Source organism: Oncorhynchus nerka, linkage group LG19, assembly GCF_034236695.1.
Source record: "Oncorhynchus nerka isolate Pitt River linkage group LG19, Oner_Uvic_2.0, whole genome shotgun sequence".
Lineage (NCBI taxonomy): Eukaryota > Metazoa > Chordata > Actinopteri > Salmoniformes > Salmonidae > Oncorhynchus > Oncorhynchus nerka.
Genome location: NC_088414.1, coordinates 6080844 through 6097087, shown reverse-complemented (window position 1 = coordinate 6097087; position 16244 = coordinate 6080844). Strand labels below are relative to the sequence as shown.

Sequence of the window (16244 nt, the reverse complement as noted above, 5' to 3'; positions counted from 1 at the left end):
ATTGTTCTGGCTCTTCCTTGACCCCCTCCCCTGTGTGGCAGTCACAGTCACATAGCAGTCACATAGCAGTCTGAGAGGATTGTTCTGGCTCTTCCTTGACCCCCCCCCCTCCCTGTGTGGCAGTACAGTCACATAGCAGACGAGAGGATTGTTCTGGCTCTTCCTTGACCCCCCCCCCCCCTCCCCTGTGTGGCAGTACAGTCACATAGCAGTCTGACTGGCTCTTCCTTGAGAGGATTGTTCTGGCTCTTCCTTGACCCCCTCCCCCAGGCCCCCTGTGTGGCAGTACAGTCACATAGCAGACAGTCCCGTAGAGGATTGTTCTGGCTCTTCCCCCCTTGACCCCCAGTCCCTGTGTGGCAGTACAGTCACATAGCAGTCAGAGGGGGGAAGGAAACTTAAAGCAACTGTCCAGTGTTTCCAGGTTTCTACGAAATATGACGTAATTGATTACAATATGTTTTAATTAAGTATGATAAAAGCAGGTTTTCTGTGCTGGAATGGTGATGGCGTACCCCAACAACAGAACGCTGTGGGCGTACAGCAGTCATTAAAAATATTAATGCGAGTAAACAGCTAATTGGCCGGCTCATCCTTCACACTTTTGAAACGGTCTGTTTGAGATACAAGTTTGAAGTTGGGTTTTTTCTCCAATTTATGCTTTGGCCACAAATAATAGTATAGGATGAGTCAACAACATGATTTGGGTATGATGTATGAGTTAACAGTTAACAAGTTAACAGAATATTAACTTTTAAAAGTGAGATTTTCAGCTGTGTCAACCAGCAGAGTAGAGAGCCTAACAGCCTCACACAGTCACAGACAGGAGTCTCCAAGGACCGTGAGCTATCGTTCTCCGTGGCCAGCGTAAGTAAGACTTTTAAGCGTGTTAACCCTCGCAAGGCCGCCGGCCCAGACTGCATCCCTAGCTGTGTCCTCAGAGCATGCGCAGACCAGCTGGCTGGAGAGTTTACGGACATATCCAATCTCTCCCTATCCCAGTCTGCTGTCCCCACTTGCTTCAAGAAGTCCAACACTGTTCCTGTACCCAAGAGAGCAAAGAATACTGAAATAAATGACTATCGCCCCGTAGCACTCACCTCTGTCATCACAAAGTGCTTTGAGAGGCTAGTTAAGGAACATATCACCTCTACCTTACCCGTCACCCTAGACCCACTTCAATTTGTTTTCTGTCCCAACAGATCCACAGACGATGCAATCGCCATCGCACAGCACACTGCCCTATCCCATCTGGACAAGAGGAATACCTCTGTACAGTATGCTGTTCACTGACTACAGCTCAGACTTCAACACCATAGTACACTCCAAGCTCATCATTAAGCATGAGGCCCTGGGTCTGAACCCTGCCCTGTGCAACTGGGTCCTGACATCCTGACGGGCCGCCCCCCAGGTGGTGAAGGTAGGAAACATCACCTCCACTATGCTGATCCTCAACACAGGGGCCCCACAAGGGTGTATGCTCAGCCCCCTCCTGTACTCCCTGTTCAACAATGACTGCATGGCCACGCACACCTCCAACTCAATCATCAAGTTTGCAGACAACACAACAGTAGTAGGCCTGATTATTAACAATGACAAGACAGCTACAGGGAGGAGATGAGGGCCCTGGTTGAGTGGTGCCAGGAAAATAACCTCTCCCTCAACATCAACAAAATGAAGGAGCTGATCGTGGACTACAGGAAACAGCAGAGGGAGCACGCCCCCATCCACATCAACGAGACCGCAGTGGAGAAGGTGAAAAGATTCAAGTTCCTCGTCATACACATCACTGACAATCTGAAATGGTCCACCCACACAGACAGTGTGGTGAAGAAGGGGCAACAGCGCCTCTTCAACCTCAGGAGGCTGAAGAAATTGGCCCCTAAGACCCTCACACACTTTTGCATTGAGAGCATCCTGTATCACCACCTGGTACAGTAACTGCACCGCCCTCAACCGCAGGGCTCTTCATAGGATTGTGTGGTCTGTCCAACGCATCGCCGGGGGTACACTGCCTGCCCTCCAGGACACCTACAGCACCCGATGTCACAAGAAGGCCAAAAAGATCATCAAGGGCATCAACCACCCGAGCCACGGCCTGTTCACCCCGCTAACATCCAGAAGGCGAGGTCAGTACAGGTGCATCAAAGGTGGGACCGAGAGACTGAAAAACAGCTTTTATATCAAGGCAATTAGACTTAAACTGGCCTCCACCCAGTACCCTGCCCTGAACTTAGTCACTGTCACTACCCGGCTACCACCCAGTTACTCAACCCTGCACCTTAGAGGCTGTTGCCCTATGTACATAGTCATGGAATCACTGGTCACTTTAATAATGTTTACATACTGTTTTACTCATTTCATATGTACAGTGCATTCGGAAAGTATTCAGACCCCTTGACTTTTCACCCAAAAAATTTGTTTATAGTCTTATTCTATTCTATTATTCTTATTCTTCTTCTTCTTGGGTATGACGATACAAGCTTGGCAAACCTGTAATTTGGGTGTTTCTCCCATTTTTCTCTGCAGATCCTCAAGTTCTGTCAGGTTGGATGGGAGAGAGTTGCTGCAAAGCTATTTTCAGGTCTCTCCAGAGATGTTCGATCGGGTTCAAGGCCTGGCTCTGGCTGGGCCACTCAAGGACATTCAGAGACTTGTCCCGAAGCCACTCCTGCGTTGTCTTGGCTGTGTTCCAAAGGTCGTTGTCCTGTTGGAAGGTGAACCTTCCCCCGAGTCTGAGGTCCAGAGCGTTCTGGATCAGGTTTTCATCAAGGATCTCTCTGTACTTTGCTCCGTTTGTCTTTCCCTCGATCCTGACTAGTGTCCCAGTCCCTGCCGCGGAAAAACATCCCCACAGCACTTAGAATAAGGCTGTAACGTAACAAAATGTGGAAAAGTCAAGGGGTCTGAATATTTTCCCGAATGCCCGTAGTCTATTCAACGCCACTACGACATTGCTCGTCCTAACATTTATATATTTCTTAAATCCATTCTTTACTTTTAGATGTGTGTGTATGTTGTGAATTGTTAGATATGACTGCACTGTTGGAACTAGGAACACAAGCATTTAGTTAGATATGACTGCACTGTTGGAGCTAGGAACACAAGCATTTAGTTAGATATGACTGCACTGTTGGAGCTAGGAACACAAGCATTTAGTTAGATATGACTGCACTGTTGGAGCTAGGAACACAAGCATTTAGTTAGATATGACTGCACTGTTGGAGCTAGGAACACAAGCATTTCGCTACTCCTGCAATAACATATGCTAAATATGTGTATGTGACCAATAAAAGTCAGGCATATGCTACTAGAAATAAATAGTTGACTAGAGTAATACAGTATGCACGTCTAAGTGTTTGTGTCGGTCTGTGGCTCTGACCAGACCAGTGTAAGCACTGGGATGGGTTAGACCCAGAGCTCTTTCAACTGTAGGTGAATCAGGCATAGCTGTCCTCAGCCTGAGGCATGTGTCACTGTAAATACTAAATTAATTTGACATCTTATAGATATGTTAAACATCATATGTTCAAATTAGGTGGACACGTCACATTGACCTGATGCTGACTTTGTCATCCAGAGTACAGCAGAGAGAATTGGAACGGCTGAGACATATGCAGTGTTCTAAGATCATAGCATAATGAACAGCTGTCGCTTTAGCAGCCTAGCTTTAGCATCAACATTAGCATTAACATCAACCCATACCACAATGCTAGACTAGCATTAGCATCAACCCATACCACAATGCTAGGCTAGCATTAGCATCAACCCATACCACAATGCTAGGCTAGCATTAACATCAACCCATACCACAATGCTAGGCTAGCATTAACATCAACCCATACCACAATGCATTATTAGCATCATCATACCCAATGCTACCATTAACATCAATGCTAGGCTAGCATTAGCATCAACCCATACCACAATGCTAGGCTAGCATTAACATCAACCCATACCACAATGCTAGGCTACCATTAACATCAACCCATACCACAATGCTAGGCTCCAGCAGGAGTCATTCAACACGCTCTTCATACAGATAACCAACACAACGTGACAAACCACAACAGGATATCAGAGACCATTATCCTTTCCACTTCAATATGCTTTGGTATCAGTTATTATCATTAAGTATGAGTATGCTTAGCACAGGGTTTGTAAGCCTTTTATCCACACAGGAACAATTGAGAGGCTGGCTGGCTGTTTGTTGTGTCATTGATGTGTATTGGTTATGTAACGGTTGTGTATTATGTCTTCCACTCCTGAAGAATCCTCAACCTTGACCCCAACAAACAATGCCTAGCCCTAGCGACTCAATACTGTGAATTTAACCCTTTACCTTCCGGTTCTGCCTTGGGGGTCGGCGACTACGATTACATGACCCATTTTCTCTAGATCTCAGCATCAGTCCCAGGGAATGTAACACCCCTTAAAGAGTCCGGCGGCCATTTTAAGCAGGACACAGCCCCGCCCATATTATTTTCCCTCTCATCTTCTGGACCATGGAGTACCTATACTTCTAGTCCTGGAGGGCACACAGCAGGAGCTTCATTCTCTCGTAATTGTCTCAGTCAAAACCATTAGCAGCTCGACTGGTTTGGTCCTGGCTGACATTTTGGATGGCTCTTGAAAAGACAAGACGAGAATAGACACATTTGGTTAAATATTTGGTTAAATTATGCCCTGGACATATTTCATTAAGCATACTAAACACAGTTATAACATGTATACAAAGCAAATATAAAAAAAACGGAGGAAAATAGATTAGAGATATAAATATTGACTACTGCTCTCCTTGGCGTGATCGTCAGTAACAGAGGGAGTAGAGTGTCTCAAACACAGACTTAGCTGTTTACAGACACCCATGAGTCAGTCAGCTGTGAGCCCAGTCTGCCGTTACGCAAACTCGCACAGTGCCTTGCCCCGTTCCCACTGGTCGTGGCTACAGCAAAGGGTCACACTCACATCCATCCATTTCCTGCCAGACTCTGACAACACAAACAGATCCCAGATCAGAGACATCTCGGGAGAACTGAACAGGAATAGCAAGCAAGCAGAAACAACTCCCGTCCACATCTCAGCTGGGGTCAAAGGTTGTGTTGTCAGTCTGGCTGTAGGTCATGCTGACTCTCAGAGCAGGAAATGGATGGACGTGAGTATGACCCTTTGCTGTTGCCAAGACCAGTGGGAAAGGGGCAAGGCACTGTGAGAGAAAAAATAATATAGAGAAAGGTTTAATTCTAACAAGCGCAGACAAGATGAAGACCCTGAATAATCCCTCACGGTAGTATCTTATTCTTAGTATGTTGAGGTAAACTGAGAAGTATTTTTCTGCCACAATCTCTTGGTGTGTTAATTAAACCAATTCTTTCTTTGGCCGCCTCTCCTTCCAGTTCTCTGCTGCCAATGACTGGAACGAACTACAAACATTTCTGAAACTGGAAACACTTATCTCCCTCACTAGCTTTAAGCACCAGCTGTCAGAGCAGCTCACAGATTACTGCACCTGTACAGAGCCCACCTATAATTTAGCCCAAACAACTACCTCTTTCCCTACTGTATTTATTTGATTTATTTATTTTGCTCCTTTGCACCCCAATATCTTTATTTCTACTTTGCACATTCTTCTACTGCAAATCTACCATTCCAGTGTTTTACTTGCTATATTGTATTTACTTTGCCACCATGGGCTTTTTTTGCCTTTACCTCCCTTATCTCACCCCATTTGCTCACATCGTATATAGACTTGTTTATACTGTATTATTGACTGTATGTTTGTTTTACTCCATGTGTAACTCTGTGTTGGTGTATGTGTCGAACTGCTTTGCTTTATCTTGGCCAGGTCGCAATTGTAAATGAGAACTTGTTCTCAACTTGCCTACCTAGTTAAATAAAGGTAAAATATATATATATTTTAAAGTGTGTCTGGGTGTTATATTCCATCTATTTTCCATTTTCCTACAACACAGTGTTATGTAATGATAGCTGGTATAATGTATTATGCAATTGGCATGAAAAACATATAAATGTTGGCATTAGACATTTATTTTAAAGGCATGCAACTGGGGCTGGCACAATTACCGTATAACCGTGTAACCAACAGTTATGGATGTAGGCCATCATGGAAATCAAATAACCGTCATAACCGCGATTATTATTTGATTATTCAATTGTTTTTACAAACAGCTGACGGCCAGGCATTCATACAGTTGAGTTAGTTTCTGTGGTAACATGGACTCTTAATGTGATTAACCTTTCCTCCTCCTTGCTGAAACAAGAAACTAGCAAACAAGTCTGTGGTTGCCTAGGCAACCCCCCCCCCCCCACACACACAATGCAGCAGCAGCAGCACACATCGAAATAGAATGAATAGAAACAGAATGAATAGAACGGGCTTGGAACTTCTAACCCTCGTTGGTAAACTCATGGGTATACTCACAATGGCTGTCTGGTATTGTGATGAAATAATGTCCATGGTAATGTAGAATGTTCATTCAATTTATGTTAATTGATGTGGCTCATGCAATACTCTGAGTCGATATTCATGTAATAACAAGGAATTCCCCTCGACCACGCCCACAAATTGGGGAAAACAACTATTATTTTCCATTGATCCCCAGTGTAAAATAGCCAACTTTGTCGTCACTTTTTTGTTAGACGGAAATAACAAAACGTGCCGAAAATCTGCTGTGTTGTTCAATGCACATGTAACCAGGTCAAAAATCCTGACTTATGGTTAGCAATGCTCCCATGTAGGGAAATAGAGCCTGCGAGAAGAGTCCTGTGGCTTCAGGCGATTCGGCGTGGGAAATGTGGGGACCCGGTGTCCAAGGAGGCTACACGTAGCTATGTGTGGAAAACATTTCATCACAGGTAAGACATTTAACTTGTTTGGTATAGTTTGTTTGTAACTACACTCACTACTAGTAGCTGTATAGCAGAGGTGGGACCAAGTCATTGTTTTACAAGTAACAAGTAAGTCTGAAGTCTTAGCACTCAAGTCCCAAGTCAAGACAGGCAAGTCCGAGTCAAGTATCAAGTCAAGTCTCAAGTCTTAAACTTTGAGGTTCGAGTCCTAAACAAGTCATAATGTGCTCTCACCAAATGTAATACCATTTCATATTTTTAACAAGAGTAATAGTTAGTATATTACATTTACCCAAATCATGAATGCTTTAAAAAATATCTATATATTTATTACTTTCCAAAGTAGGCTAGTACACAATCGCCCAACCTTAAAACACACACACACTCTCTGTGTGTGGTTACAGTAAGCTAACGTATGTCAATGGTTTTAGGAACAGCAGTAACATCAGGACGGATTTATAGCTCAATCTTGGGTGCAATGATCACGTTCCCGCACTGACTGACTGTGTGGAGGCTCATTGATTTAACGTTACATTAGCCTACATGCTACACCAGTAAAGTAATAAAATATATAGCTGTTGGCTATATTAGCCACGACTTACCATTCTTTGTGCAGCTTCAAATGTCGAACAAAGTTGGAAATTGTTGCGCCTCTGTCTGTAATTTTCTTCCTGCATGTTTTGCAATTTGCAATCCGTTTTTGGTTGATACAGCGTCGTCTTTATATCTGAAAATATAACTTTTGGGTATCATCTTTCCAAGGGCTCCATCTGAATTCACCCGCCGACGTTCCTCTGCACTGCCAAGCACAACTTTTTCTCAGCTGGCACAATTTCATTGGCTGCGATCCGATTCAAACTGTAATTTGTTAAATGAAGAGTTGATGCGCTGCACACTTTTTAAAAAATAGCATCATTTTTAACATTTGGGCTTTTTATCAAGTCAGGTTGAGTCATAAGGCTCAAGTCCAAGTCAAGTCACGAGTCATTGGTATTAAAGTCAAAGAAGAGTTGCAAGTCATCATATTTGTGACTCGAGTCTGACTCGAGTCCACACCTCTGCTGAATAGTTAGGTTGCTTGTGTTGTTGGTCGTGGCTAGCTTAATGTTCTGGTCGGTAGCTAGCTGGCACTCACTCACTCAAGTAGCTGCTAGCACCGTCTTGAAAAGGGGCATGAGGGAAGCCCTAAAATATTATGTTTTTCTAAGTAGTGAGAACGCTCGGTAGAAGGCAATGTTGAAAAGTCATGTTTAGACATGTTAAACTTACTTAAATGTTGTTTTGTAATTGACTAAAACAAGCAGACAACAAGAAAATTGCATTTGAAAAAGGGTGCCGTTTTTGCTGTGAGACAATGGGTTAACCTAGATAAAGACCGATTGTTTTCCACACAAGCGGAGGGTGAAGTTCTATCCAGTACTGACTGGGATTATGGGTTGTATTTTTTGCTATGTCAGTTGAGTTGAATCAGCAAATCACAGAACATATTGATGGGTAGGTATGCCTAATCTTCCTACTTTTGCTTCCTGTTTTTACTTCCTGCTTAGCTCCTAGGTCAAAATATAAAGTATACTGCACCTATGTGTACACTTGCAATGGTAGCCAGCCCACCCATTATGCCATCATTGACTTGAATGGGGGTGGCTGTTCTATTCATTCTATTTCTATAGAATAAATGCACTCATGTGTATTTCTGTAGGGTGCAGTTTGTTTGGGGTTTTAGGCTGGTTTAGTTCTGTACAGCACTTTGTGACATCAGCTGATGTAAGAAGGGCTTTATAAATGAATTTGATTGATTGATATAGCAACACATGAACAAAGGAGAGGAGAAAATGTGTGTAAAAAAAACATACATACATTCAGTACCGGTCAAAGGTTTGGACACACCTACTCATTCAAAGGTTTGGACACACCTACTCATTCAAGGGTTTTTCTTTATTTTTTTTAACAATTTTCTACATTGTAGAATAATAGTGAAGACATCAAAACTATGAAATAACACATATAGAATCATGTATTAACCAGTGTTTTATATTTAAGAATCTTCAAAGTAGCCACCCTTTGCCTTGATGACAGCTTTGCACATTCTCTCAACCAGCTTCATGGGGTAGTCACCTGGAATGCATTTGAATTAACAGGTGTGCCTTGCTAAAAGTTAATTTGTGTAATTTCTTTCCTTCTTAATGCGTTTGAGCCAATCAGTTGTGTTGTGACAAGGTAGGGTTGGTATAGAGAAGATAGCCCTATTTGGTAAAAGACCAAGTCCATATTATGGCAAGAACAGCTCCAATAAGCAATGAGAAAAGACAGTCCATCATTACTTTAAGACATGAAGGTTAGTAATTTCGGAAAATTTCAAGAACTTTTAAAGTTTCTTCAAGTGCAGTCGCAAAAACCATCGCTATGATTTAAGATGAGTTGGGCCGCAAAGTGAAGGAGAAGCAGCCAACAAGTGCTCAGCATATGTGTGAACTCCTTCAAGACTGCTGGAAAAGGCATTCCAGGTGAAGCTGGTTTGAGAAAATGCCAAGAGTGCAGCACTGCTTCTTAATGGGAGAGAATGGGATTTTATGACTGCTCATTAGTTCTCATAATTACTATTCTAATCTAGCATTCAAGTGGGCTAGTCCGTGTGTAGTCAGCCATTAGAATACAGATTAAATGTTGGGTCTGTCTGTGTTTACAGTGGCAGGCTGCAGACACTGCGTCACACAATGAGCTCAGATGAGTGTGTTGTGAGGTAGGCTGAGTATCTCTCCCAAGGTCAGTGGAGAAGTTTGCACGCACGCTCATGTGTGTCTGTCCTGGTGTTGGGCTGTGCAGCTGGTGAGTGCTTGGGCTGGGCTAATGAAATGTACAGTAACTGCCTCTCTCTCACTATACTGCAGAGCCTGGTCAACCCTGAAGTCCTACAGGGAGAGGTGTCGCTCTTCCTTTCCAGCCTCCTTCCATCCCTCTCCTCTCCCTGCCTAGTCACCTATCTGTCCTTCTGATTCACTTTGAAATAACAGCTTAGCAAGCCTCTTAAAACGAAGGCTTCTTTACGTTCTGTTGGAGATTTGGAAGGGTGGCCCAACAAGATCTTAGCAGGAGTCATAGTTCCAATGAGAATGTGGGGGGCTCTTGATATATTTCTCACTGTAGACCACGAGTCACTACAACAAGTAGAAAGTCATTATACTTGTCACCTTTAGGTAAAGTGTTAGACATATTTAGCAATGTTTTTATGAACCATCAATGTATTTTATACTGGTGAAATACTGCTAATGACATCAAACTGTTCACTTGATTAGATACCAAATCCTGAGAGGTTGCCATTAGTGCAATTAAGAAAACTGGTCTGGCAAGGGGCATTCTAGTGTGCAAAAAACATTAGAGAATTCACTGGACTTATGAATTAGATTTCAGAAATAGATGAAAAAGAAACTAGGACAACACTTTACCAACAGGTACATACTTTATTACTCATAAACAAGCCTTTTAAAAGGACTAATAGAGATACTTTTACTAGGCCATGTGTCGTGAATCCCCTTTGCTTTCAAATGTTCATTTCATGGAATGTTTGAATGAAATGGAATGAAAGTGGTTTGCTGACACACACACACAATTTCCTTGGCTTCTGGAATTAAATATCTTGTAAATCAAGACTGATTCCAGTCAAATACGTCGAATGATGAACTGCCATGGCGATTCAAACAATAAAAACAAAACGCGCGATTTAAAAATCCACAATCAAGGAATAATAAAGCAGGAGAAAGACCATGAATCATCGGGTGAGATACAGATTCTTGGCCCAGTTTGTCTGCTGTTCCCTCGCATGTGTCACTGGATGAACAGTCATGATCACACACTAGCCTTCCTCCTCTGCTGTGTCAGGCACACGATACAATACTCACATCTTACCCTGTAGACCGCAGTCTGACAGAAAGGCTCACGATACAATACTCACATCTTACCCTGTGGACCGCAGTCTGACAGAAAGGCTCTCATATAATTCCGTGCCATTGTGATAATGTTGAAATGCATGTTTTAGGCTACATATTTCCAACATGTAAATAAGAAATCGGTCTCTTTATTAATACAGCCTCATAACTGGGGTGAGAACTGAATGATGTGTGTACAGGATGTGTGACATCCCTCTTGTCCCAAACCGGCTGCGTGCCGCCGTGCATACATTTATTTTGTCCTCCTACACCAATCGCGATCACGACACGCAGGTTAAAATATAAAAACAAACTCTGAACCAATTACATTAATTTGAGGACTGGTCGAAAAGCATTAAACATTTATGGCAATTTCGCTAGCTAGCTTCCACTTGCTAGCTAATTTGTCCTATTTAACTAGCTTGGTGTTGCTAGCTAATTTGTACTGATATATAAACATTGAGTTGTTATTTTACCTGAAATGCACAAGGTCCTCTACTCCGACAATTAATCCACACATAAAACGGTCAACCGAATCGTTTCTAGTCATCTCTCCTCCTTCCAGGCTTTTTCTTCTCTTGACTTTATATTGCGATGAACAACTTTCAGAAATTAGGTGCATTACCGCCACTGACCTCGTTCGTCTTTCTGTCACCCACGTGGGTATGACCAATGAGGAGATGGCATGTGGGTACCTGCTTCTATAAACCAATGAGGAGACGGGAGGGGCAGGACTTCCACCACGTTCAGCGTCACAAATAGAACTGACTTCAATTTTAGCCCTTGGCAACGTAGATGCTCGTTGGCGCGCACAAGCAGTTTGGGTGCAATAAATGAATAATATAGATTTCTAAATGTATTTTGCAACGCTCGCATTGCACACACGTAGTGTGTAGTCAGCCTGTTAGGCGTAATTCTGCAAATTAGGAATCCAATAGGCACTGAAATCCTGTGTCTGCCTTTTCTTTCCCAAACATTATTATGCACCCTGCAGTTTAGATGTAGGTCTAGGCCTTTATTACAGCCAAGACCATGTACTATGGAACGCAGTTTGGGTCAAAAAAGATACACATCAAATAACACTATGTAAACTATATGCAAATGTTAGCCAATCACTATATGAAAAACTTCTCATTCGTCACCAACAAACGACTAAGTCATGTCGAACCTTGAAAACACGAGACCGCTTTTTAAGCTTTTTTGCCAGCCAAGTGCGTCAAATAGTGTTATTTGACGTGTATCCTTTGACGCGGAAAGACCCAAACGGCGTTCCATAATGTTTTGTTATTTAACTTGCACAAGCCATATTGCATAACTGTCATTAGCTCACGGAATGTTACAAAGGATTTTGTTTTGGTGAGGTCTAATCCGCAGCCAAATTACCCAGATCTACTACTAAGCTGATATCCTTCATACTATACATATTACAGCTTTATGACATCAATTTAAACACCACTATGAATTGAAAACATATGACTCAGCTGTCCTCACTATAGTCACACTCCAAACCAAGGTAGGCCTTTTGGGCTGCAATGGTCATACACACCTGCTTACATATTTGGAGTGCGTAGGCTAACCTGATCTCTTGAGAATCAAGCTGTTGGGTTCCTGATCTCTTGAGAATCAAGCTGTTGGGTTCCTGATCTCTTGAGAATCAAGCTGTTGGGTTCCTGATCTCTTGAGAATCAAGCTGTTGGGTTCCTGATCTCTTGAGAATCAAGCTGTTGGGTTCCTGATCTCTTGAGAATCAAGCTGTTGGGTTCCTGATCTCTTGAGAATCAAGCTGTTGGGTTCCTGATCTCTTGAGAATCAAGCTGTTGGGTTCATTTATTTCATATTATTTGCATATCTAATTGGTCTACCATTACTGGAGTAATTGATTTGTATACCTGGGCAGTGGTATAGGTGACCTGGGCAGTGGTATAGGTGACATGGGCAGTGGTATAGGTGACATGGGCAGTGGTATAGGTGACCTGGGCAGTGGTATAGGTGACCTGGGCAGTGGTATAGGTGACCTGGGCAGTGGTATAGGTGACCTGGGCAGTGGTATAGGTGACCTGGGCAGTGGTACAGGTGACCTGGGCAGTGGTATAGGTGACATGGGCAGTGGTATAGGTGACATGGGCAGTGGTATAGGTGACATGGGCAGTGGTATAGGTGACATGGGCAGTGGTATAGGTGACATGGGCAGTGGTATAGGTGACCTGGGCAGTGGTATAGGTGACATGGGCAGTGGTATAGGTGACATGGGCAGTGGTGGATTTAGGTATAGGTGACCTGGGCAGTGGTATAGGTGACATGGGCAGTGGTGGATTTAGGTATAGGTGACATGGGCAGTGGTGGATTTAGGTATAGGTGACATGGGCAGTGGTATAGGTGACATGGGCAGTGGTATAGGTGACATGGGCAGTGGTATAGGTGACATGGGCAGTGGTATAGGTGACCTGGGCAGTGGTATAGGTGACATGGGCAGTGGTATAGGTGACATGGGCAGTGGTGGATTTAGGTATAGGTGACCTGGGCAGTGGTATAGGTGACATGGGCAGTGGTGGATTTAGGTATAGGTGACATGGGCAGTGGTGGATTTAGGTATAGGTGACATGGGCAGTGGTGGATTTAGGTATAGGTGACATGGGCAGTGGTGGATTTAGGTATAGGTGACATGGGCAGTGGTGGATTTAGGTATAGGTGACATGGGCAGTGGTGGATTTAGGTATAGGTGACATGGGCAGTGGTGGATTTAGGTATAGGTGACATGGGCAGTGGTGGATTTGGGTATAGGTGACATGGGCAGTGGTGGATTTAGGTATAGGTGACATGGGCAGTGGTGGAGGTTTGACATGGGCAGTGGTGGATTTATAGGTGACATGGGCAGTGGTGGATTTAGGTATAGGTGACATGGGCAGTGGTGGATTTAGGTATAGGTGACATGGGCAGTGGTGGATTTAGGTATAGGTGACATGGGCAGCCGCCCACGACGTCATCTTGCCGTGGACGGCACGGGGGGCCTGCACACATTTTTTGGGGGAATGGTGACATTTGCACGATCGGTTTTCTATCGCTCATTTGCACGTTGCATGATATAATATCACCGCGTGGGACTGCGGGTCAATTAACCTTGTCGGAGTGGGGGCCCTGATTCTAGTTTGTGAGCTAGGCAGGCTACTGCCTGGGAAGGTCTCCCACTCAGAAATACGAGATGGGGCGGGGATAAATTGACCTCAGGTCTCCCCACTTGAAGCCCGAGTTAGGGGGAGCGGGGGAATCTATCACATAGTGCACCTCTAACGTTGTACAGTACTAATGCAATTAGTAAAATCAGTCACACTACGAAATGCTACCAAATAAACCACACTTCATTCATAACACTGTGAATATTCAGTTCCAGACATATTGTTGCCCTGGGTGGCATACAAGCAAGAACCCCCACTGTACATTGGTATTCCAAAGCTTCGTTTGTCACTGGTCTTTACTTCTAGGCTAAGCCTAGACCTATACATCCATAATAACCTCTGGAGATAACTCCGTTGCTGTTGATTGCACATTTATCGAGAAGGGGATAACTGCATACTTGCCATTATCCGAGAAGAACATGTTTTATCTTACAATATGGTTACCGATATTTAGTGAGCCTTCAGGACACGGGAAAATGCCTCACCCCATCATAAATCTGGTATATGTTTCAGCTGCGCATCCATTTTCCAGTGATTTGTGATGCTACTGAATAGCCTACTGCTATTTCGTTTGAACAGTTAAGAGTCAGGAGATTGGGCAATAGGCCTAGTAGCAGGTCCGTCGAAAAACAACAATCGATGGTTATTTTTAAACCATACACCGATGCTGTTTCACAACTGCTACTCATGCTGCATAAATTATGCTTGTAGCCTTCATCGTGGGCCAAGTGGGTCTATGTGCATTGCCTCCTGTAATATGCGGATGAAAGCACAGTAAAACCCGATTTCGAAAAGGTGTTACCATCCCGAATGCGGATTTATCTCCGGGTTTATGTGCTCCATACAGAAGACAGGACACACCCTCCGCCATTATCCATATAATACTGCCGACCAAGACTATCATCAGACTGTTCAACCTACATTTCCTCGTTTGAACCGTTCAACCTGAAAGATGACGTTCTTCGCAGCGTATTGTAGGCTACTGGTGATCCATCATAGGGGTGAGGCATTGCTGAAACAGCGGAATCCCGTAGACGTTGCGCTCCTGAATGGAGAATATTAATTTACAACCAGTCTATGTAACTGTTATAGGCCTACAACGTTCCATTGTGCGGTTAACATTGTGCCTAAATAAAAAAATAATGGGCCTAGAACTGCCTGTGATTTTAGACAATGTTTCCTAATGTCGCCCCAATGCCGCACAGTTTGTATTTTAATTTCCGATTGAAAGTATATTATGGGTGTGTCTGTCTTTCTCGACCTTCTCATGCAGAGTTTGATAAAAATAAATAAAAAAATTGATCATTGGCCGCAGCGCGCGTCGAATAACCATGTGCAGTTTATATGAATACGCATCAGCATCGCTGGAGCTCTGGGATAAATGGCACAGGTATAGGTCCTTGGCTCATGCTGATAACCACGGTTGCACAATGGTAAATCAGCGCACAACAACCTACCGCATCCTGGGGAAAAACACGCACCCACACATTCACTTCACCACCCCATCCGAGACAAATGCACAGTGCATCCCATCGATGCGTATCAATGGATTGAGAAAAATGCACAGTGCATCCCATCGATGCGTTTCCATGGATATTTATTCCATATCAAATAGTCAAAATGGATGTATAAATATAATAAGGTATTCTTACTTTCACCGACCACCGCCTTGAGTCCTATGGGTGCCATGATGCTATTGTGTGTTTGACCGTATTCTCTCCCTTTGACTCCCTCTTGCTCCCTTGCCGTATTCCTCTCGTTTCTCTGCTCGACCGAATGTGCATTGCCTCACATCGCAGCTGACTGCAGAGCTTCGAATAGAGACGTCACTCCGTATTCCTCCGCCCCCACATCAGTGGCTACATTAGCCAATTCATTTATACTATTTATACATTTGCCAATTTCATTATTATACTGTTTCTAATGTTTTACATATTTACTTTTTCATTCCTTTAGTTGTTCATTTTTTCCCGTTTTTTGTCAATGTGAAAAAACACAACACTATATTTTCATTTGCAATTTGCACCTGTATGTGTTTTATTGATAGGCCCATATTAAATTAACGTTTGAATAGTCGAATACATTTGAAGTGCAAATATGTTGTGAAGCCTATACGAATCACTGACGCGTTTTAATTGGCTGTACCTATTTTAGAATTGACCAAAATTGTTCAGCCAAAACTGGATGAAAATCGTCCGTGGTGGTCCTTTCAACGTTTGCCAATGTCGACGTTCCACACGGGGGCGCAGTACACCTCTTTTGGCCAGTCTCATCCCCA

General features: G+C 43.5%; 1 protein-coding gene across 2 annotated transcripts in view; it reads right to left on the bottom strand.

The window, feature by feature from the left end:
* LOC115146879 (syntaxin-binding protein 1-like) overlaps positions 1 to 15749 on the bottom strand; it is a 56162-nt gene extending 40413 nt beyond the window's left edge. For both annotated transcript variants that reach the window (XM_065004675.1, XM_065004674.1), the window contains exon 1: positions 15619 to 15749. In XM_065004675.1, the coding sequence (XP_064860747.1) occupies positions 15619 to 15655 (37 nt within the window). In that variant the 5' untranslated portion in view covers positions 15656 to 15749. The remainder of the gene's footprint in view (positions 1 to 15618) is intronic.
* Positions 15750 to 16244: the final 495 nt, after the last annotated feature.